Source organism: Hyla sarda, chromosome 1, assembly GCF_029499605.1.
Source record: "Hyla sarda isolate aHylSar1 chromosome 1, aHylSar1.hap1, whole genome shotgun sequence".
NCBI classification, from domain to species: domain Eukaryota; kingdom Metazoa; phylum Chordata; class Amphibia; order Anura; family Hylidae; genus Hyla; species Hyla sarda.
In genome coordinates, this window is record NC_079189.1 from 218,207,080 (window position 1) to 218,233,072 (window position 25,993).

The following is a 25,993-nucleotide window of genomic DNA, read 5'->3' on the forward strand; positions in this document are numbered from 1 at the left end:
CTAGTAGGGATCGACCAACTATCGGTTTGGCCGATATTATCGGCTGATAATCACGATTTTGGACATTATCGGTATTGGCAATTATCTTGCCCCATTGCCTCCCCATCCTCTGGCCACATACCGCCGCCGCTGTCCCATTGCCTGCCCCCATCCTCTGGCCACATACCGCCGCCGCTGTCCCATTGCCTCCCCCCATCCTCTGGCCACATACCGCCGCTGCCACATCGCCTCCCCCCATCCTCTGCCAACATGTCGCCGCCGCCCCATTGCCTCCCCCCCATCCTCTGCCCACATACCACTGCCGCCCCATCGCCTCCCCCATCCCCGGTGTTATGATTACCTGTTCCCGGGGTGCGCGATACTTCTGGCTCCTGCGCTGATGCTGTGCCCTGCACTACGTAATGACAAGTGGCGTCCTCAACGCAACGTCACCATCAGTGCGCACAGTGACAGCGCAGGACGCCGACGGAGCCAGAAGTATCGCGGACCCCATGAACAGGTAATTATAACACTGGGGATGGGCGGAGGCGATGGGGCGGCGGTATGTGGTGGTTGGACTCAGGACCCCAGGACAGGCAGGGGGAGAGAAGCGGGTGGCAGCAGCGGATTCTGGCCCGGCAAAAGCCGCTGCAGGTCATTGATTTAAAGCACCGATTGCCGATAACTTATACCGGAATATCGGTACAAGTTATCGGCTATTGGCCTGAAAGGTGACCGATTATCGGTATCGGCCCTAAAAAAAAGATATCGGTCGATCTCTAGTCACTAGCTGACTACGCTCAGGCTTTAAAATGAATGAGGTCTGTTTGAGCACGGATATGTTAACATGTCATTTTGACATTTTACTGACGTATCCATGTCTTGAAGGCACACATTGTGCACCAAGCCTTAAAGTCTACCTGTCGTGAACAAAAACTTTTCACATAATGTAATTTCATCCAGGATGGCAAATCAATGGGAGCTGTGGTAAGAAGGTTTGCTGTGTCTGTCAGCGTAGTGTCTAGAGCAGGGGCGTCAAACTCAAATTCATCAGGGGCCGCATCAGCAGTTTGGTCACCCTCAAAGGGCCGGTTGTATCTGTAGGACCCCTCCCCCCCCCCACATACCGTATATGCCGGCGTATAAGACGACTGGGTGTATAAGACGACCCCCAACTTTTACAGTTAAAATGTAGAGTTTGGGATATATTCGCCATATAAGACTACCCCTCCTACCGCAATGTACAGTACCTTGTAGTTCCCCCCACATTAGGTAGGCAGCATGTTCCCCCACATTAGTAGGCAGCATGTTCCCCCACATTAGGTAGGCAGTATAGTTCCCCCCACATTAGGTAGGCAGTATAATTCCCCCCAAATTAGGTAGGCAGCATGTTCCCCCACATTAGTTGGCAGCATGTTCCCCCACATAAGGTTGGCAGTATAATTCCCCCCACATTAGGTTGGCAGTATATTTCCCCACGCATTAGGTTGGCAGTATAGTTCCCCCCACATTAGGTTGGCAGTATAGTTCCCCCCACATTAGGTTTGCAGTATATTTCCCCCCACATTAGGTAGGCAGTATAGCTCCCCCCACATTAGGTAGGCAGCATGTCCCCCCACATTAGTAGGCAGCATGTTCCCCCACATTAGGTTGGCAGTATAGTTCCCCCCACATTAGGTTGGCAGTATAGTTCCCACCACATTAGGTAGGCAGTATAGTTCCCCCCACATTAGGTAGGTAGCATGTTCCCCCACATTAGTAGGCAGCATGTTCCCCCACATTAGGTTGGCAGTATAGTTCCCCCCACATTAGGTTGGCAGTATAGTTCCCCCCACATTAGGTAGGCAGCATGTTCCCCCACATTAGTTGGCAGTATAGTTCCCCCCACATTAGGTTGGCAGCACCCCCCCCCCCCGCCCTCCCTCCCCACAGACATACAGCCTCCAGCTATATACAGTGTATGGCTGGAGGCTGTATGTCTGTGTGCTGCCCCCACTGTGATCCGGTCACCGCTCCTCCGGCCCAGGGTCACAATCTATAGGCCATAGCAGTAGGTGCCAGGACCGGTTGAGCGGTGACCGGAACGCTGAAGAAGATAACGCACCGCCGGTCACTTACCAGGCCCGGCCGGCGCGCGTCCTGCAATGATCCTGCCGTCCTCCTGGTCCTCCCGCATCTCTATGGTTGTACGCACGGGACGTCACTGACGTCCCGTGTGTACAACCATAGAGGGGGAGGACCAGGAGGACCAAAGGAGGATCACTAGAGGGCGGATATTACATCAAAGTTGGATCAGCCTGTAGTGTGGTTTTTCCACTTTGATTTTGAGTATGACTCCATATCCAGACCTCCATGGGTCGATAAATTTGATTTCCATTGATATTGTTTGTGTGATTTTGTTGCCAACACATTCAACTATGTAAAGATGAAAGTATTTCATACGATTAGTTCATTCATTCAGATCTAGGATGTGTTATCTTAGTTTTGAGCAGTGTGTAAAAAGTTTTTGTTAAGGACAGGTACACTTAAATAGAAGACGTCCATCAGACAATGAACCAGCATGGCACTGTGGGAACAGTGTCTAAAGTGATGTAAAAAATCTTTTTTTTGTTAAAGTTTACCATATGCACATTTAAACACTAAATAGTGTTTTTGAGTCAGTCATTTGCATCATCTTTTAGGTTTTTTCAAGCCAGACTTCTAATTAAAAAAAAAAGCCTGGTGACAGCTTCCTATTATCAGTGGGGAGCCCGAATCCTACATACAACATATATGATGGGCTTTTTTTTTTTTATTAACCTTATTTCAAAATATAAATTCCAGATGTAGCAGAGCCAGGATTATCATGTGACACAGCTAATGGTGACAGGACTGCATATAACCTGATGTGCTATGATAGAGTTTTACAATACGTAAAAGAAAGAGTTAAATTACAAATTCAGCTCTGCTGGAAGATGTCACCCCAACAAGTAAGCATTACGGTCATATCAGTATGACTGCTTGCTGAGGTTTCCCGATATGTTGACGTACAATAAAACGTTAACAGAAAATAAGCTCCAGTCTTAATACATATAGTGAAATATGACTTGCATTCAAATTACTGTGTAGCTTTCTCAGAATGGTAAGATCAATACAGTAAAGCAGAACATTTACCTTTTTCAAATATGATATTGTAATTCTGCAGTTAATAAAACCTGCTCTCTATCTTAAGCCCCGGGGCATCTTAAAGTAACTCTTAACAGGTTCGATGTCATGCCAAGATTACCCTATCAAGATGAAATATAACTACCCTGTGTCATTATAGCTGTCTCATCCTTTCACTTCTCAGCACCTACCACATAGAGAACATGTATACCTGCACCAGCTATGGCAGAGAAACATTTGCAGCATCTTAATTACATCTTCAGTTAGTACCAAGCAGGAATAAGATCTGTCACTTTAAGGATCCTAAATCCATTAGGGACTCAGCATAGGAAAACAATTATTCTTCCATACGACTCCGGTAAGTGATTAGAAACAAATATTGGTGAATGTATGCCGCGTACTAGAGCTCACCGCTATATCTGATATCTTTCAACATCACTATAAATAAACTAAGCTCGACACATTTTTACCACTTATTCTTTTACCGCGCATCGTTCATATTTACAACCCTGCTCCACGATAGACTTTATCATCCGATTCAAAGAAACAAGACCATACTAACTTACGTTTTCCTGTTCTCTTCTCGATCGATGATGGAGATATCAGAAGCAGCGCTCCAGAAGTCACACTGTCAAACAGCATGCAAATGTCTGAAGGGAACCTGTGCATTTAGAATTCTCCCTTCTCTATCTATTTCCTCTTGCCGGCTCTCACAATACACCGCTCCGAATGCAGCACTTTGCCAACAGCTGCTGAGGTGCTGTGAGTCCTGTGCAGATCATTTCAGGCGGATAGAGTGGAGGCACGGAGCTTTAATCTCCTTTCATGATGAATTGTCTCATGCACATGTACCATGTAACATGCTCTATTGTCATTCCAAGTGCTAGATGAGTCAGATAACCTAGATGAAGAGTGGACTTATATAAAGCACTTGTGTGTCTAGGAGGAGCACAGTGTTTAAATAAATGGTACCCAGCAGCATTCAAGAAAGTGGACTGACCTGTAAAGATTCCTCTCAAGCCTAAGACTGCCTATTAGGAATGAATGAACAGTGTTAAAGTATGATATGAAGTGTGATTTTTTTTTTTTTAAATCAACTGGTGTCAGAAAGTTAAACAGATTTGTAAATTGCTTCTATTAAAAATTTTTTAGCATCAATGAAAAATAGCAAACATGGATCTTTGCAGGCGCATGGACAGCAGTGGATAAAAGTTCATGGAGTCTTCAATACATATAGATGTTTATTTTAAGCACATAAAAGCAACGCGTTTCCTGCCCGTAGCGGGCACTTCATCAGGCAAGGCTGCACACTTGTGTCACCTATAAGGCAATACAACAAAGAATATGTTGCCGAGGCCACCCACTGGGAAAATTCAACACCAACAACAAAAGCGTCAGCAACAAGGATGTATGAAACATTACAAAAGTTTATTTATTGAGAATCATATAAAAAATGCATCATAGCAATTAAAAAGCACAGTGTACACAGCTGGAAGAGAAGGCAGAAACATACAGGCTCAAAGTGAGGGGTATTTGAATGAAAGGAACACTGACAAACGTTGCATAAACGAGGGACTCACATGGAGAGATGCAAACTATGCAGTAAAATTCAATAAACTGAGTACAGATGCAACAGCGGTCAGAAAAAATAACAGGTGTATATTACCACAACCGAGCCATGTAGTTACCTGCACCTACCCCAACGCACGTTTCACGCCAATGCGCTTCGTCATTCCGTGAGGGGTGTAGTTTCCAAAATGGGGTCACATGTGGGTATTTATTTTTTTGCATTTATGTCAGAACCGCTGTAAAATAAGGCCTCAAATGTACATAGTGCACTCTCACTCCTGAGCCTTGTTGTGCGCCCGCAGAGCATTTTTCACCCACATATGGGGTATTTCCGTACTCAGGAGAAATAGCGTTACAAATTTCGGCGGTCTTTTTTTCCTTTTACCGCTTGTGGAAATAAAAAGTATGGGGCAACACATGTTTATTTTTTTACACTAACAGGCTGGTGTAGCCCCCAACTTTTCCTTTTCAGAAGGGGTAAAAGCAGAAAAAGCCCCCCAAAAATTTGTAGTGCAATTTCTCCTGCGTACAGAAATATGTGGCCCTAAACTGTTTCCGTGAAATACGACAGGGCTCTGAAGTGAGAGAGCGCCATGCGCATATGAGGACTACTTTAGGGATTGCATAGGGGTGGACATAGGGGTATTCTACGCCATTGATTCCCAAACAGGGTGCATCCAGCTGTTGCTAAACTCCCAGCATGACTGGACAGTCAGTGGCTGTCCGGAAATGCTGGGAGTTGTTGTTTTGCAACAGCTGGAGGCTCCGCTTTGGAAACACTGCCGTACGATACGTTTTTCATTTTTATTGAGGGGGACAGTGTATGGGGTGTATATGTAGTGTTTTACCCTTTATTATGTGTTAGTGTACAGTAGTGTAGTGTTTTTAGGGTACATTCGCACTGGCGGGGGTTTACGGTGAGTTTACCGCTAGAAGTTTGCGAAGCGGCAAAAAATTCAAGCAGGAAACTCACTATAAACCCGCCTGTGTGAATACACCCTGTACATTCACATGGGGGGGGGGGGCAAACCTCCAGCTAATTCAAAACTACAACTCCCAGCATGTACTGACAGACCGTGCATGCTGGGAGTTGTACTTTTGCAACAGCTGGAGGCACACTGGTTGGAAAATCTTCAGTTAGGTTCTGTTACCTAACCCAGTATTTTCCAACCAGTGTGCCTCCAGCTGTTGCAAAGCTACAACTCCCAGAATGTACTGATTGCCAAAGGGCATGCTGGGATATGTAGTTATCTGGAGGTACGCAACTACAACTTCCAGCATGCCGAGACAGTTGTTTGCTGTTTGGACATGCTGGGTTTTGCAACATCTGGAGGGCTACAGTTTAGAGACCACTGCACAGTGATCTCCAAACTGTGGCCCTCCAGATGTTGCAAAACTACAAATCCCAGCATGTCCAGACAACAGACTGCTGTGTGGGCATGCTAGGAGTTGTAGTTTTGCAAGATCTGGAGGGCCACAGTTTAAAGACCACTGCACAGTGATGTCCAAACTGTAGCCCTCCAGCTGTTGCAAAACTGAAAATTCCAGCATGCCCAAACAGCAAACAGCTGTCTGGGCATGCTGGGAGTTGCAGTTTTGCAACATCAGGAGGACTACAGCTTAGAGACCACTGTATAGTGGTCTCCAAACTGTAGCCCTCCAGATGTTGCTAGGCAACTCACTGGCTCCCGTAGGATTCAGTGAGCCGCATCGCCGCCCTCTGCTGTCGCCGATCACCGCCGCCGATCGCCGCCTCCGCCGCTGCCAATCGTCGGCACTGATCGGCACCAATCCCTGCCGGTTTCCCTGTTCTGCCCAGCCTACTGTGGGTGGGCACAACAGGGGAACCGAAAGTTAACCCCCCGCCCCCATTCTGCTATTGGTTGTCGCATCTTAACAACCAATAGCAGGGATAGAAGGGGTGGCACCCCTGTCACCTCACTCCTATCCCTTCAGGGGGATCGTGGGTGTCTTGGACAAACCTGATCCCCCTTATTTTCCGGGTCACTGGGTAACCGGAGACCCGTATGACCTGGAATCTCCGCAATGGGCGATCGCCGAAATGGGGGGGGGGGGGGGGGCTCTGATGACCCCCCCTGTGCATTTGCGCAGGGTGCCTGCTGATCGATATCAGCAGTCACCCCGGTCTGGTTCCCGCCCAGCGCACGGCAGGGACCGAAATTACCACGGGCGTACAGGTACGCCCTGGGACTTTAAGTAACAGGGTGTCAGGGCGTACCTGTATGCCCTGGGTCCTTAACTGGTTAAAGGTCCATGCTCTATAACAGTATTTCCCAACCAGTGTGCCTCCAGCTGTTGCAAAGCTACAACTCCCAGCATTGTAGATTTGCAACAGCTGGAGGCACACGGTTTGGGAAGCACTGCTTTATAAAATAGGAAAAGACAGAAAGATGTGAAAAGTGTCTGCATGAACAATTCCCAAATGAACATTTGTTTATTACTATATAATGTGTAAATGTGTCTCTATTGTACAGTGCTGTGGAATACATTGGCATTATATTTTTAAAAAAATATTACAATTATTATTATTATTATTATTGGCAGTTTATTTAGCTTTTGTTTCAATAAAATATTTTACCTTGTGTTACCAGCACATTTAGGCTAAGACCAAGGCTAAGATGTTACAAATAAAGGTCTTTGATATTCCTCATGCAGGTATACAAAGCTCCAGTATGAAAAGCTCCAGTAAAAAGTCTCTCTTTTTGTTATTCTCCATTAAAGAGCTTATTTTTGTCTATTCTATGCCAAAGAATATCAGACCATACCCATACTTGTTTGGGCAGTTGCTTGGCAACAGAAGCAGGAGGCAACAGGTGGCAAGCTACTGTCGCCATCCAGAAATACATAGGATCACAGGAAAGAGACATTTTAGTGATGTCGTCATCCTATTGCTTTATAACAGATGTGCTGCTCAGTATTCTACCATAAGACCTCAGACCACCAGTAGTTTCTCTCAACCATAAGGTTATGTAGTCATCTAAGTTTGGTTCAGTAGGACTGTGTGAGTTTATATCTTCTGACCATAAACTTCAAATGTGTCTATATTATAGACTTCTAACATTCTTAAATGGAATCTGTCCAGTATATCAGTGCCAAGTGTTAGAGAAGTTGGAGCTGAGAAGGCTAATATATGATTTTGTGGGATTATTATTTTTTTGCATAAATTATACTTTATTAATCTAAATGTTAAGAGTCCATTGGGCAGTTCTACTCAATGACTGCAGCTATCGGTCTACAGACATATAGGGAATGGTCAATCAATGGGTCGGGTCGGGTGGTCGGGTCTGTGGGCATTACTGGCGGCCACGTTCCGGATATGGACCGCGGTCTGCCAGTTGATTACCCCTGACCTAGGTCTTATTTTCGGGGTAGGGCTTATATTGCAGCCCACCCTGATACTAATACTGCTAGGGCTTACTTTCGGGGTAGGGTTTATTTTTGGGGAAACACGGTACTTAAAGTTTTTAAACAAAGCTATACATGAGCCTGCTCAACTCCCCTTGCTATATCACACAATGCCTGTAGATTAAACTGCATCTCCCTTTAAGAAAGCTAGGTGATAACCTTTTTAGGAGCTGTAATAGTTTATGTTTTAGCTGTTGTTAAACTTTCCCATACAAAAGTCCCATACATATTTCAGAAATATCTAGTCAGTCCAATGGTGCGATTCTTAGGCTGGGTTCACACCATGTTTTCAGCCATACGGGACCGCATACGGCTTGGGGCAGCTAAAACCGGGCGCTCCCGTATCCCTGCCATATGCCGCCCGTATGTAATTCATTTCAAGGAGCCGACCGTAGTCAAACGCTGAGACCGGTCGGCTCATTTTTTGCTACATATGCGGTTTTCCACCGGACCTAAAACTGTGGTCCACTATGGTTTTTGGTCCGGTGGGAAAACCGCATACGGGGCAATAATGAGCCGACCGGAGTCAGCATTTAACTCTGGTCGGCTCATTGAAATGAATTACACATGGGCAGCATACAGCAGGGATACGGAAGCGCCCGGTTTTAGCTCCCCCCAGCCGTATGCGGTCCCGTATGGCTGAAAACATGGTGTGAACCCAGCCTTAGAAAAATTGTATCCTAATGTATACCATGGCATACTGGAAGCAGCTCTTTTTAACTATTGACTATGTTTGGGCTATTTACCTCACACACTAAGTAAATATATACATCAGTAGCTGACTATATTCTTACCATTAAACTAAATGAGACTGCTGTCAGTACACCATAAAATACCTTGGTGTACCATTTTGACAGTTCCTTGATACATACCACCAATGGACTGATTAATACAGTGTGAACCCAGCCTAGGAAACAGTTTAGGAGAGTCTGAAAAAATGTGAAAAATACATTAACATGATTTTATGGATAAAAGCTCTAGCCTAAAACTACACAAGTGACTGTGCTGAGAGGTAATATTAATAAGATCAGAATAAGATGTCCTTACAGTCTTCTCTATGGAGTCAAGCGGATGAGCAAGTTCTCATGAATTACATCGCCAGCCTGTGTCCATACATTCAGTCCAATGTACAGCACTGGAGAGTAAAGGAGCTTTGGATGACCAAATAGTAGATCTCGTAAATGGGATCGGTAGATCAGAATGTTAGGCCATTAGGCTATTCTGTAAGAGTACAAAAATTGCAATCATATCAGTTTGCTTATCAGAGTGCCTTTCACCAGTCTTTACTAGCATGACACCTATTGACAAATCACATAAGGACTGTTATTATCCACGATGACCAAAACCTACTCTAGCATAAAGCAGGACAGAGGGGGAAAAGCTGTACTGAAATATATAAAGTATGAATGGTTGTGAAGAAGGGGCAATAAGAAACTTATTGTGACTGTGTGGCGCACTAGTGCTACTGACTGAGGTGCAGGGTGTATATATCCTGTGTGTGTCTCCCAAGATTTGTGGCAGCCACAGGGAGTTAGACAGATGGTGGTACATGACCTGGGGTGGTTGGATGTATCACTACATGATGCCAAGGCACCGTTAACCTACACAGTCCAAGGATATGACAGCTTCTCCTGGGCCAGGTGCAGGATAATAAATACACTAATTCCAGGTTACGGAAAACTGTCTTTACTGAGGCAGGAGTAGTTGTTACAGTCCTCACAGCACAGATTAGAGTAGAGGAGATTTAGAGTAACTCTTTGGAGCCCTGTAGACTTTCTAAGACTCTCAGTGTTTTACACCCACTTAGTTTTACTTGTTGCAGACTACAACAAGTAAAGCTACCGTCAGGGTATGAGACAGGAGTAGTTCTTATGGTCTTCACAGTGCAGATTAGTGTAGAGGAGATGCAGAGCAACCCTTGGGAGCCCCATAGACTTGCTGGGACTTCTGTGCTGACTAGGGTTCTGATTGTGTCTGATTAATGCTACACCGCCAATGTATGAACTAGCCCTTGGGATCCAGCTGCCAGAGGCTTTCTACTGTATCTATCTCGGACTAGCACTGTATGTACCGTCGACTCACCGGCTCATGTGCCCACAGGTAGGAATTTCTGACTCCTCCTGGGCAGGGAACACTTGCAGAATGGCGTGGTTGCTTGCTTAAAGATTTTTAGGCTTCCCTTGAAACATCTCACACTCCTGCTTTCTTCTCGCCAAACCGCAGCTCACACTAAGCTCTGCACTCTCCAAACTCCTCAACTAACTGAATAGCTCCTCCACCCATACACTATATATGGCTTGGGGGACCTCCCATTGGGCAATCAGGGTTAGATGGGTACTCTGCATCATACTTCCTAACAGATATCTTGTACATTTCTTAAATATACAGTGCAAAACATTATAAATCAACGGGCAATGGCCATAAGCACAGGCACCTGAAGCAAGCCTGACAGGACCCACTCCGGTACTGGGATACTACAGCTGCTAAAACAATTATGGGGTCACCAGACCATATGAAAAAAGAGGCATACAAAAAGTTTACAGCATTATGCTCCATGTACTATGTCTTCACAAAAAGTAGATCCCATGCTGAAAAAGATTAACTAGCCTGTGATGAATGTTATTTTTTTATTTTATTTGAACTGTTGAGACTAGCTTAGGTAATGAAAGCTTAGGTAATGAAACAGCAGGTGAGTTTAAGAAGGTGCTATTATGGAGTACTGGTTAAGGTATATATTACAGAGCTGTCAAAAGCACTGATGCAAAGCTTTTATCCCCTTCCATATTGAACTGTATACTGTTCAGTTAACTCAAGTAAAGATAGCACAATATGGCAGACACTATACAGTGTAGCACAGTTTCTCTCAGACAACATACAAGGTACTTCATGTTTGAAGTGTGATCTAAAGGCAACAACCTGTACCACTTACTTCTCTGCTGTAGGGCTCAATGTGTCCATCAAAACATGATTCTATTGTTCTTACAAGAGCTGCTCTTAAACAGTTGCTGATATGATCATCTTCTCAAGTTCTACCATGTTTCTTTGAGTGGTTTGATTTGAACAATACTAAAGAAATTCAGTCTGACCAAAGAACATGCTTATTAGGGATGAGCGAATCGAATCTGACGAATCCAAATTTGTTACGAATTTCAGGAACAGTTTGATTCGTAACAAATGTGAATATCGGCGTGATTCAATCATGCAAATCGCTTCATTAAACTCCAGTTAGTGCGGTCCAGGCTCCAGGGCATTTAAAATGGCAGATCCACATGTGAGGGCATGGGGCAGAGAGATTGCACAGAGAGAGCAGTGTGTTGCACAGAGCAGCAGCCATTCAGCTCAAGCAGTAATCCTGCCTAGAAGCACTTATTGGGAAGGGAGTGAGATTGACAGAGAAAGTGCAATTTTGGGTGTAGTACACAGCGACTGTGTGCTGTAGCACTGGTGTGTACTGCTGGTGTTGTACACAAATACATTTTTAGGTGTACTGTAGCGCATTGTCCTCCCCACATAAGTGCATACCACATACATACATCTAAGTGGTGTACTATTTTGTTACTGTTATAGTCTTAAGGGCCTAGATGCTGTGAAAGGCCAGGCAAAAGTAGTCACCGGCTGGTGCTGTACACAAATACTTTCTTAAGTGTACTGTAGCACATTGTCCTCCCCTCATAAGTGCATACCACATACGTACATCTAAGTGGTGTACTATTTTATTCCTTTTAAAGTCTCAAGGGCCTAGATACTTTGAAAGGCCAGGAAAAAGTACACACTGGCTGGTGTTGTATACAAATACTTTTTTAAGCGTACTGGAGGGCATTGTCCTCCCCTCATAAGTGCATACCACATACGTACATCTAAATGGTGTACTATTTTGTTCCTGTTAAAGTCTCAAGGGCCTAGATACTGTGAAAGGCCAGCCAAAAGTACACACCTGCTGGTGTTGTAGACAAATACTATATTAAGTGTACTGGAGCGCATTGTCCTCCCCTCATAAGTGCATACCACATATGTACATCTCAGTGGTGTACTATTTTGTTTCTGTAAAAGTCTTAAGGGCCTAGATACTGTGAAAGGCCAGGCAAAAGTACACACCTGCTGGTGTTGTAGACAAATACTGTTTTAAGCATACTGTAGCACATTGGCCTCCCCTCATAAGTGCATACCACATACGCACATCTAAGTGGTGTACTTTTTTGTTCCGGTTAAAGTCTCAAGGGCCTAGATACTGTGAAAGGCGGGGCAAAAGTACACACCGGTTGGTGTTGTACACAAATACTTTTTTAAGCGTACTAGAGCGCATTGTCCGCCCCTCATTAGTACTGCATGCCACATACGTACATCTAAGTGGTGTACTATTTTGTTCCCGTTAAAGTCTCAAGGGCCTAGATACTGTGAAAGGCCAGGCAAAAGTACACAGCGGCTGGTGTTATACACAAATACTTTTTTAAGCATGCTTTAATTCATTGTCCTCCCCTCATCAGTGCATACCACATACAAACATCTAAGTGGTGTACTATTTTGTTCCTGTTAAAGTCTCAAGGGCCTAGATACTGTGAAAGGCCAGCCAAAAGTACACACTGGCTGATGTTTTACACAAATACTTTTTAAGCGTACTGTAGTGCATTGTCCTCCCCTCATAAGTGTATACTATATACGTACATCTAAGTGGTGTACAATTTTGTTCCTGTTAAAGTCTCAAGGGCCTAGATGCTGTGAAAGGCCAGCCAAAAGTACACTCCTGCTGGTGTTGTAGACAAATACTGTTTTAAGTGTACTGGAGCGCATTGTCCTCCCCTCATAAGTGCATACCACATACGTACATCTCAGTGGTGTACTATTTTGTTCCTGTTAAAGTCTTAAGAGCCTAGATACTGTGAAAGGCCAGCCAAAAGTACACACCTGCTGGTGTTGTAGACAAATACTGTTTCAACCATACTGGAGAGCATTGTCCTCAGAGTTCCCCTCACTTAGGTTTATGAAACAAACTGTTGCAGAATTTCTACAACTTAAACTGCTCCCTTTTAAATCCACCCTTGATGACCTTGTCATATATAATACTACCTATTTTTGATAGCACTTTTATTACAGATTTTAGTGTTTTTTGAAGTTTGTGTTTTTTTGCAGTTGTATGTTCTGTAATCAGGGCTGTAGCTCTGATGAGGCGAGTGAGGCAATCGCCTCAGGTGCGCTGTTGCAAGGGGGCGCAAGGGGGGTCCAGCGCACATTACACTGAGGCATTGATTCCCAACCAGGGTGCCAGGACACTCTGGTGAGAAATATGGCGCTAACATTTTTTGATTCTTCTGCCCAGGCCTGCACACCTGTGAGTCACAGGCGTGCAGGCCATGTGGGAGGGAAATCTGTGTGCAGTGCTGGGACAGTAGATGCTGCAGCTCCAATCCTTGTGTATCCTCCCTCTCCTGTGGAGCAGCTCTGGACTCTGGATTCTCCCTGGTCCCTCAGCAGAATTATGTGGATGGAGGGAAGGAGCAGGGGCAGCACTGACAGAGGCCTACTCAGCTTCAGATAGTGCACCCCCACCCTTCTTTCACTCCTCTACACCTCTCTGTCACCCCTTGTAACCTCTCTGTAATCCCTGGACACCCCTCTGTTATCCCGTATACCCTTCTGTCACCCCTCTAAACCCCTCTGTCACCCCTGTAAACCCCACAGTTACCCCGTATATTCTGTCACCCCTCTACCAGGGCCGGATCATCATTGGCGCTCCTGGAGTGTCTGCTCCGGGCCTCGTGCCTGCAGGGGGCCCCCGTAACATTCGGGACATCCCTGTGTCCCAAAAAATCTTTTCAGGACACAAGGATGTCCCTGTTACCTCTCTGCGGCCCCGCATTAACTTTATAAAAACTCAGGGGCCGCCGGGAGGTAGCGCACGCAGGGACGTCACTGACGCCCATAGAAGAGCAGAGTGGAGCAGTGGGGAGGACGCGCGCATGGTAAGTCACCAGAGGCACTTCATCTTCAGTTTTCCGACTACCGCTCCTTGGTCCCAGGACCTACTGCTATGGCACATAAGCCATAGCAGTAGATCGTGACCCTGGACCGGAGGACTGGTGGTCGGAACACTGAAGTGGGGCAGTAAACGGGCATACAGCCTCCAGCCATACACTGTATATGGCTGAAGGCTGGATATCTGTGGGGGAGCTATACTGCACCTAATGTGGGGAACTATACTGCACCTAATGGGGGAACTATACTGCACCTAATGTGGGGGAACTGTATTGCACCTAATGTGGGGGAACTATACTGCACCTAATGGGGGGAACTATACTGCACCTAATGTGGGGAACTATATTGCACCTAATGTGGGGAACTGTACTACACCTAATGTGGGGGAACTATACTTAACCTAATGTGAGGAACTATACTACACCTAATGTGGAGGAACCGTACTGCACCTAATGTAGGGAACTATACTGCACCTAATGTGGGGGAACTGTACTGCACCTAATGTGAGGAACTATACTGCACCTAATGTGTGGAACTGTACTACACCTAATGTGGGGAACTGTACTGCACCTTATGTGGGGAACTATACTGCACCTAATGTGGGGGAACTGTACTGCACCTAATGTGGAGAACTGTACTATACCTAATGTGGAGAACTGTACTGCACCTAATGTGGGGAACTATACTGCACCTAATGTGGGGATCTATACTGCACCTAATGTGGGGAACTATACTGTACCTAATGTGGGGAACTATACTGCACCTAATGTGGGGAACTGTACGGCACCTAATGTGGGGAACTGTACGGCACCTAATGTGGGGGATCTGTACTACACCTAATGTGGGGAACTGTACTGCACCTAATGTGGGGAACTATACTGCACCTAATGTAGGGAACTCTACTGCACCTAATGTGGGGGAACTGTACTGCACCTAATGTGGGGATCTATACTGCACCTAATGTGGGGGAACTATACTGCACCTAATGTGGGAAACTATACTGCACCTAATGTGGGGAACTATACTGCACCTAATGTGGGGAACTGTACGGCAGCTAATGTGGGGGAACTGTACTACACCTAATGTGGGGAACTGTACTGCACCTAATGTGGGGAACTCTACTGCACCTAATGTGGGGGAACTGTACTGCACCCAATGTGGAGGAACTGTACTGCACCTAATGTGGAACTATACTGAACCTAATGTGGGGGAACTGTACTGCACCTAATGTGGGGGAACTATTCTGGCACCTAATGTGGGGGAACTATACTGCCACCTAATGTGGGGGAACTATACTGCCACCTAATGTGGAGGAACTGTACTGCACCTAATGTGGGGAACTGTACTGCACCCCTAATGTGGGGGAACTGTACTGCACCCCTAATGTGAGGGAACTGTACTTACTGCACCTAATGTGGGGGAACTGTACTGCACCCCTAATGTGGGGGAACTGTACTGCACCCCTAATGTGGGGGAACTGTACTGCACCTAATGTGGGGGAACTACAACCTAATGCGGGGATATATACTGCCAACCTAATGTGGGGAACTGTACGGCACCTAATGTGGGGGAACTGTACTACACCTAATGTGGGGAACTGTACGGCACCTAATGTGGGGAACTCTACTGCACCTAATGTGGGGGAACTGTACTGCACCTAATGTGGGGGAACTGTACTACACCTAATGTTGGGAACTGTACTGCACCTAATGTAGGGAACTCTACTGCACCTAATGTGGGGGAACTGTACTGCACCTAATGTGGGGGAACTATACTGCACCTAATGTGGGGAACTATACTGCACCTAATGTGGGGAACTGTACGGCAGCTAATGTGGGGGAACTGTACTACACCTAATGTGGGGAACTGTACTGCACCTAATATGGGGAACTCTACTGCACCTAATGTGGGGGAACTGTACTGCACCCAATGTGGAGGAACTGTACTGCACCTAATGTGGAACTATACTGAACCTAATGTGGGGGAACTGTACTGCACCTAATGTGGGGGAACTATTCTGGCACCTAATGTGGGGGAACTATACTGCCACCTAATGTGGGGGAACTATACTGCCACCTAATGTGGAGGAACTGTACTGCACCTAATGTGGGGGAACTGTACTGCACCCCTAATGTGGGGGAACTGTACTGCACCCCTAATGTGAGGGAACTGTACTTACTGCACCTAATGTGGGGGAACTGTACTGCACCCCTAATGTGGGGGAACTGTACTGCACCCCTAATGTGGGGGAACTGTACTGCACCTAATGTGGGGGAACTACAACCTAATGCGGGGATCTATACTGCCAACCTAATGTGGGGAACTGTACGGCACCTAATGTGGGGGAACTGTACTACACCTAATGTGAGAAACTGTACTGCACCTAATGTGGGGAACTCTACTGCACCTAATGTGGGGGAACTGTACTGCACCTAATGTGGGGGAACTGTACTACACCTAATGTTGGGAACTGTACTGCACCTAATGTAGGGAACTCTACTGCACCTAATGTGGGGGAACTGTACTGCACCTAATGTGGGGGAACTATACTGCACCTAATGTGGGGAACTATACTGCACCTAATGTGGGGAACTATACTGCACCTAATGTGGGGAACTGTACGGCAGCTAATGTGGGGGAACTGTACTACACCTAATGTGGGGAACTGTACTGCACCTAATGTGGGGAACTATACTGCACCTAATGTGGGGAACTGTACGGCAGCTAATGTGGGGGAACTGTACTACACCTAATGTGGGGAACTGTACTGCACCTAATGTGGGGAACTCTACTGCACCTAATGTGGGGGAACTGTACTGCACCCAATGTGGAGGAACTGTACTGCACCTAATGTGGAACTATACTGCACCTAATGTGGGGGAACTGTACTGCACCTAATGTGGGGGAACTATTCTGGCACCTAATGTGGGGGAGCTATACTGCCACCTAATGTGGAGGAACTGTACTGCACCTAATGTGGGGGAACTGTACTGCACCCCTAATGTGGGGGAACTGTACTGCACCCCTAATGTGGGGGAACTGTGCTGCACCTAATGTGGGGGAACTACAACCTAATGCGGGGGATCTATACTGCCAACCTAATGTGGGGGAACTGTACTTCACCTAATGTGGGGGAACTGTCGTGGGGGGGGGCGTCATAATGAAGTGCTCCATCTTCCAGGCAGCCTTAATCTGGCCCTGCACTCTACACCCCTTTGTCATCCCTGTATGTCCCCCTATCACCCATGTACACCCCTCTACACCCCTGTCTCCGATGTACACCCCTCTGCCACTGGATGGGGTTATGCAGGAGGCATTGTGTGTGCTTTTGGGGGGGGGGGCTCAGCTAAACAAACTACCCTAGGCCGTGTAGCCGACTAATTTACTAAACCCCAAGGCCTAAGCCCGGGGTATGAAACCTCTATTGGTTACCCCTAAAATATAAAATATAACTTTTACTTCATATCATTAAAATATAAATCCCAACATCAAAGATAGGTTAAAACTGATAACCAGATGAACCCAGTGCCCAAATAACTCATATTAAGGGAGCAGTCTCCACTGAATAATATGTAGCCCTGCAGTGGCTACCTATCTTGAGGATCACACTAGTATCACTTAAAATACAACACTATTGCCACCTCTACATGTTTCGCCACCTCTGCGGCTTTCTCTAGAGGCAATGGTGGCAAGGGGGATATTTATCAAAACCTGTGCAAAGGAAAAGTTGCCCAGTTGCCCATAGCAACCAATCAGATTTCTTATTTTATTTTGCAAAGGCCTTGTTAAAAATGAAAGAAGCGTTCTGATTGGTTGCTATGGGCAACTGGGCAACTTTTCCTCTGCACCAGTTTTGATAAGTCTCCCCCTTTGTGCATTGTGGGAAGGCTGGTGACATTGTGTTTGGAGGAGGCTGGAGTCATTTGTAGGGAAAGGGGAAGGATAATGCTGCAAAAGTGCAGAGCCTAATACTAATGTTTGTGTTGCAGGTTCCATGATGTTCTTTTCCAGATGGAGCAAAAAGAGCTAGCTACAGCTCTGTCTATAATGCACATTATGTAACAATGTTTAGCACTTATCTGATTGCCTTGTAGTTTGCAGACTTTGTTTAAAGACTTTTTATAATATATGAAAAGTGACTTGTAAATTTTTAAATAAAATTTTATAGAATTTAAATAAATAATTTTGATCCATAAAAGCCAGATAAGAAGTCCAGAATGGAAGGTAACTCTTGTCACTACATTCTCATGGCATGAAGGACATTTCCAAAAGAATCTGCATTTCATACTGAATAACAGTATTATTTCACTACCCAGCACACACCCTATGCGTGCTACAGCAAGGCAAAGTGTTCTAGACCCCTATTGAGGCTCTCTGTAGCCCAGAAATAGTAGTTTTTAATAACGATTCACCACAAGTAAATTTGTATCAAACTACATTTTTTGGGAAAATTCGCTCATCTCTTATGCTTATTGAAGGAAATGTGTCTGCAATTCACAAAGAGCAACTGTCCTTTTTTTTAAGGTGAAGCACACTTAACCTGGAACTGATTTCTTATTAGGTCACTTTACTTAGCAGAACATTCTTGTCTTCACTTTAAGACTGGTAATACCAAAAATAAACCATAACACACACCATTTTAAGAAAATGATTTTAGATTACCAAAATATAAGTAAAAAACCACAAAGGGAACTTACAAAGGATAGAAAAAATATATAGCTCTGTATGCCTTCGAGAAATGCGTAAATTGGTGACTACATATAAAAAATATATATTAAAAAGTTTAAAGAAAAAAAAAAAAGCAATGTTAACCAGGGGTTTAATACATGTCTAATATGTGCAGTATATTAAATACTTGCAACACAAAAGAATAAATGACTGCCCCCCTCCCCCTAGAAATAAAGTGCTATGCTATATAAAGTGCAAAAGAGGCAATAGTCAAAAGATTGTACAGCTGTAGCAATTGCCAAACCAGAAAGTGCCAGTGCAAATGAAAATGCTCACAAGTTCATACAGACAACAGGACTCCCTAACACACAAGTCCTCTGACCCGTTCTCCGGGCTTGGCATTATCCAGAAGCCGAAGCATATTGTCCTGAAAATAAACTGAAGGGACCCTTAAAAAATCTATGGTAATTTATATATATGAAACTCAATGTGTGTGTGTATGTGTGTATGTGTGTGTATGTGTGTATGTTCCAACATCACCTCCAAACGGCTAAAGATTTTAACATGAAACTTGGCACACATGTTACTTATATGTCAACAACAAACATAGGATATATAATTTAACCCTTACTCACCCCCATTTGCCAGGGTCGGGGTTTTTGTCTAAAGTCCCATACAAGTCTATGGGAAATATATGTTACTGCATAACTTCCAAACGGCTGGAGATATTTTGACAATACTTGGTCACATGTTACTTATACGTCCACTTAAAATATAGGATAGTTAATTTAACCCTTAACTACCACAATTTGTGAGGGTCTGGGTTTTTGTTTAAAGTCCCATGCAAATCTATGGTAAATGTATGTTCCCACATAATTTCCGTATGGCTGGAGATATTTCAATAAAACCTGGTACACATATTACTTATATGTCAAATAAAAAGATATGATAGTTAAATTAACCCTTACATACACCCTTATATAAAAAATGGGTTTTTGTTTCAAGTCCCATGCAAGTATATGGGACTTCCAGTACCTTACTCCACAAGCTCCACTCTGCATCTCCTGGTGAATGTGTCAATCTGGCTTGCAAGCCACACCCCATCTCACAAAGACACACCCACTGTTTAAGTCCCACCCTTTTATTATCTACCCTTTTTGTGCATCGGCCTGGTTTGCAAATCACGCCCAGTCCCTCAAAGCCACATCCCCTTCTATTTTCAGCTTACAATATCTTTATCACAAATCAGTCCCACCTGAGGACAGGATATGAGGATGGGACATAAGGTCGGGATATGAGGATGGTATATAAGGCCAGGATATGAGGTCGGGATGTGAGGACGGGATATGAGGAAGGGATATGAGGTCGGGATATGAGGATGGGATATGAGGTTGAGATAGGAGGACGGGAAATGAGGTTGAGATAGGAGGTCGGGATAGGAGGTCGGGATAGGAAGTTGGGATAGGAGGTCGAGATATGAGGATGGGATATGAGGTCGGGATATGAGGACGGGATATGAGGACGGGATAGGAGGAAGGGATAGGAGAACAGGATATGAGGACGAGATATGAGGACGGGATATGAGACTGAGATAGGAGGTCGGATATGAGGTTGAGATATGAGGATGGGATATGGGGTTGGGATATGACAACAATATATGAGGACGGGATATGAAGTCAAAAGCTTCCTCCTTTGTTGATTTTTCCTCCCAAAAAAGGATTAGGAAGGAAAAACCGGGCAACGCCGTGTACTCAGCTAGTATATCACTAAATTCAATAGCAAGTGGGATCAAGAATTCCCTCTGGGAATGCCCTAATAGGGTATTTGAGATCAGTGGGAGCCCAGAAACTTAAAAACAATAAGGTGGAGATTTATCAAAATCTGTCCAGAGGAAAAGTTGCTGAGTTGCTCATAGCAACCAATCAGATTGCTTCTTTACTTTTTAAAAATTCTTTGATTGTTGCTATGGACAATTCAGCAACTTTTCCTCTGCACAGGTTTTGATAAATGTCCCCCTTAAAGATTAAATTGAGAAATATTTTTGTATTATATAAATGTTATATAAGTATCCATAAGAATCAGCTGCCCTAAAAAAAGTGAAATGGTCTGAACGCATGACAATTCTATAATTCTTCTCTCATGTTTTTTACTGATTTGACTAGACTTCATTTGAGTCTTTTTACCACCTTAATAAATTTAATATCACATTTACCTTTAGCTCTTTAAAGGGGTACTCTGTTGCTAGACATCTTATCCCCTATCCATAGGATAGGCGATAAGATGTCGCATTGTGGGGATCCCGCCGCTGGGACCTGAGCAATCATACATCTTATCCCCTATCCATGTCTAGCAACGGAGTACCCCTTTAATTAACCATCGAGTTCTAGAGTTTTACTAGAATTTGTATTATATTAATATTATTTATAATCTTTGCATTTCTGTTTTTCTTGCGTGCCAAGGTCGAATATATAACCCCCTGCCATGTGTTTTCACATCACTAACATTACCCTACCGCTGCAGAAGAAACTGTGGTTTAGAAATGTTTGTTGGCATATAGATCTTTGTGGTAGTTTACTGCTGATGGAAAAGCTCTAATAGACTGAATGTCACTGATATCCATACTCTGGTTGCCATTGAAGTAGAAAAAGTTAGTTATACTGCTGTTTGCATTACTACAGGTCTGTTTACTGACCACACAGTAGGGCACTGGTGACATTTTTGACCTGCTATGGGACCCTGTGAGATCTATTTACTCCAGTGGGTTCATGAAATCCAACATTCTCATGGACCCCACACTACTACTGTCTCAAGGTTACCAAGAAGAGGAAGCAGGACACACATATGTACTGAGCAGCTATACAGAATATACAGAAAAATTACAATATTTTTTAAAACCAGATTTTTTCATGTTTCAATATTTTAGAGAAATAAAAACAAACTGCAATGCACAAAAGGAGTTTGACAGATATATATATATATATATATATATATAAATCCAGAAAACAGCAGCACACTGGAGATATATATATATATATATATATATATATATATACACACAACATATATATATACATATTGGGATATATATATATATATATATATATATATATATATACACAACCTTGTAGTACCTCACTTCAACACGCTATTACAGTAAAATATCAGGAAATAACGAGTACCTGTCACCTAAACTGACCCCTGTAAACTAGCCCCATAAGCACATACTCTTACCTGTGGCATCTCCTCACATACCTTTATTTTGGTTTTCTGTAGCTGAAAACAAGCTAAAATTGCACTTTTGCCAGTGTTCTGCCACTGTGGTTTATGGCACATGTGCGACTGTGCACACAGGGTTGCTGATAGCTGAGTAGCCCTGTGTGCCAATCAAAAGCCCTTGACATTGGGCAGAGAAAGGAGAGTGTTGACTTAGCGCAGCTCTGGACCAACTGGCCCCGCCTCCAGGACACTAGCTACAGAATTCTAAAGTGCTGTTTAAGTGATGTCAGAAAAAAGCACAGGGAGTAGTATGTGCTTATGGGACTAGTTTACAGGGGTAAGTCTAGGTGACATATGCTCTTTAAATAACTATATTACCATACATAAATTGTATCAATAATGACTTGAGACATGCTTGTTTTAAAGTAGGTCAGCTGTATATTGCATCCATGACTATAAGATGAATATTCTTGGGCTGTGATGGACCCTCCTGACAACCATTAAGTTCCCTTACAGATTAAACAAAAATTATCTATGACTAGAATAGGATCAACCTGTAAAGCTTAGAGTGAATTTTGGTGTTCTCTAACATACTAGGTTTACTATAGAGTTATTTAACAGCCACGGTTGAGAGGTAAAAGGGTGGAGAGACAAAAAGTCCAAAAGTAAAAGTTGTTTATGAGAATATAATGTCACGCTCTACTGCAAGTGAAACCGACGTGAAGGCAACCAACTCTGCAAAACAGCTGCACAAACATAGTGCTTACTACTTCTTATGTGCACTGTGCATAGAATAAACAAGACAACGCTTTACTGCACAACATTGCCCTATATGAATCCAGGTCTATTATAGTATAAATGTATGCAGTGCTATCTAAGAAAATTGCCAATATATGGGTTGTCCAGGATCAGATTAAGAAGATCTACTTGACTTTAACAGACATAGTGTCTCTTTTGTCTGGTATTGTAGCTCATCCCTATTTAAAGGAATGTGTCATCAGAAAATGACCTATATATTTTTAGTGATTTTTAGTAGTGTTGAGCGGCATAGGACATTTTCGAATTCGCGAATATATCTACGAATATTTGTCATATATTCGCTAAATTCGCATATTCGTAATATTCGCGTTTCATTTTCGCATATGCGAAAATTAGCATATGCAAATTTTCGCATATGCTAAAATTCGCACGCCGGTCTCACACAGTAGTATTAGAGCCTTTTTACACCACACAAGCTGGAAGCAGAGAGGGATGATCACTGTGATGTGTACTGTGATAAAAAAAAAAAACAAAAAAACGAATATTCGTAATTACAAATATATAGTGCTATATTCACGAATATTCGCGAATTCGTGAATATGCGATATTTGCGAATAAAATTCGCATTGCGAATATTCGCGAGCAACACTAATTTTTAGTATATATATATTTTTTTCTCATTTGCTAATAATAATAATTTTGAAATCATGTAATTTTCACTTTGGCCACCAGGTCAAATACTAAGCAGAGGCTTCCTGTTCTGTACAGATTACTTTCCGGCAGCTTCTTCCTTGTCATCACAGGATTACAGTGAAAGGTAATATCAGTAGACAGAGAAGACTGGATAGACCATCTTTCCCTCTGAAATCACCTCTGTACAGGTCACAAAACATGCCTAGTAAACTATCATGTCAAGAGAGTCTGGCCTAAGCTATTGTTTTAGTATCTGGTTGTAATATTAAAGAAAAATTTAAACGATGCATTCACATTGAATATAGTTCATGGACAGGAGTGGTTCAGTTTACCTAGATAAAAGTAGATTTTATGTATTTTATTTTTTTCAAATATTGGACAAGCCCTTTAAAAGGAAAATATCACCTATATGTTTATTTACATACTAAAACATGGATAGATGGATAGATATTAAATAAATCGATAGATAGATAGATGGATATTAAATAAATAGATATATAATTGATGTTAGCTGCATAGGTCAATGAAGCATGTTTTTCTTTTTTACTACCCAGAGTGCTGCTGGGACTTTTCTCGCTAAATAGATGCATAGATATGACATAGATAGATAGATATGAGATCAATAGATAGATAGATATGAGATAGATATATATGAGATAGATAGATATGAGATAGATAGATAGGTAGATATGAGATAGATAGAGATAGATGCATAGATATGAGATAGATAGATAGATATGAGATCAATAGATAGATATGAGATAGATACAGTAGATAGTCATAGGATAATAAATATCTATATACCAATGTCAAGGCCCAGGAAGGTAATGGAGGGGTCACATGGTATGGGCCACCCTTCCCTTCCCTTGGGAATTAGCTGGTATTAGATATTAAGAAAAGAAAATATAAGGATATGAAAGGGTTAATCAAATTGCTAACTTTGTTGCTGAGCTTTCTCATAGGGCCGTTGGTGTTGCTGGGCAGGTCTGGAGCAGAATCTGATTGGCTATCTCCAGCCACGGCGGGAACTATGAAAACTATTTAAGAAGCTGCTGGACTGAGCGGGCTGCTAGTCTGAGGAAACACCTGAAGTAAAGACATCGTGCCCGTCCCTCCCTCCCTGTCACGGTCTGTTTAAGAGGGGGTCACCATTTAGGTGGACAGTTGTGTGTTTGTTTTTACATAAGAGGGTGTCACCCAGAGTTTTCTGGGTGTACAGCTGTGGTTTGAGTAACTGGTGGTTATGTGTTTCTTTATGGTTTTTAACTGGTTATTTATTAATTTATTGGTTTATTTATTAATAAAGTTAATGATTACCCTTAATAAATGGCAGTGGCCTTTTACCCCAACAGTGGTTATGTCTTTTATTTAAATGGGTGGTGGGGGGAGGGGTATGGTGGTCCTTATCCCATGCAACTCAGGAAAAAAAAGAATGATTTGCGAAACTACTGGCATATAAAATTTGATATTTGAAATTGTGAGAATTCCCGACCAAAGTGGATCCCACATGTTCATGACCTCTTCTGTGAACCGCACAATTTTGTTATACAAATTGTAGCAGAACATTTCAGCTAATAAATAAAGCTGTAAGTACATGAGGACATTATATTGGTGTAAGTGTCAGAATGTATTATTCAGTCAAACTCTGGGGGTAATTGCTGATCCAGATCCAGATAGCTATGAATGGCCTAAAGGCGGCACATATTAACCATCACAGCTCATTCTTTGGACTTGTAAAGTAGATTTTAGTAAATGAGATATTTTGCTGACATCTGATCAGGTACTCAGCACATTTGTCCCCTAGCATTTTTCCATCAGTGGAGATCTGGTTTCCTTCCTCTGAGTTGGTAGAAGATTTGGAGCTTCCTGTGACTTATCATAGACAATTCCATGCCAGCAACATCAATATTGTGTTATGAAAATCCCTTCTGGCATGGTACACAACAACAAGCAGCTATGTAAGGAATGAGCAGTCAGAACATAGAACTTCTGACCTGATGTGTAGATCACTATCAAAACAAAGCAGCGATTCTTCAGGGAATGTTGGTAACACAATATGCGTTGCATGCACTTCAAGCTCTTTCGCCTCCAGCACACCCTCTGGCTTTAAAGTTATGTTAGGACTACTGTCTAAACAGTAACCATGCTTCTACTTGTTGATTCGTGGGAATCAGAAGGTAAAATCATTGTAATCCATTTTATAGAAAACTTTGAAAAATAAACCGTCCCCTAAAGAAAAAAACAGACCAGACGGTATAAAAAGCAATACCACCTGCTAATACCATTTAAAAAAATTGATAAGGCCTTAGAAAGCATCCCCTACATCTAATATTTCTAAAATCAGATGTCTTTTTAATATTAATATAAACTTACCGTAGTTTTTCATATGGGCTATTATCTAGCTTTCCAAGGATCCTGAATGACATATGAATCTGTTTTGTTATGTAGCTATTCTTTCCTTTTGCAATAACTTTTGCAACTAAAAATCAGTTGTAGGATGCATGCACACGTATCCGCTACAGATTTGCTGCTGCTGATTTGATGCTGACAAATCAATATAAATAGATAG

The 25,993-nt window shown here is 43.2% G+C and overlaps 1 protein-coding gene across 3 annotated transcripts in view; it reads right to left on the reverse strand.

Annotated features, from left to right (window-relative positions):
• ARHGAP24 (Rho GTPase activating protein 24) overlaps positions 1-25,993 on the reverse strand; it is a 939,121-nt gene that overhangs the window by 567,214 nt on the left and 345,914 nt on the right. Inside the window, exon 1 of one of the 3 annotated variants that reach the window (XM_056568755.1) lies at positions 3,690-3,987. The exons of the other annotated variants lie outside the window; for them this stretch is intronic. Within the exon in view, the coding sequence (XP_056424730.1) occupies positions 3,690-3,792 (103 nt within the window). The 5' untranslated portion in view covers positions 3,793-3,987. Of the gene's footprint in view, positions 1-3,689; positions 3,988-25,993 lie in introns of those variants that run through there. 3 annotated transcript variants of the gene reach the window in all.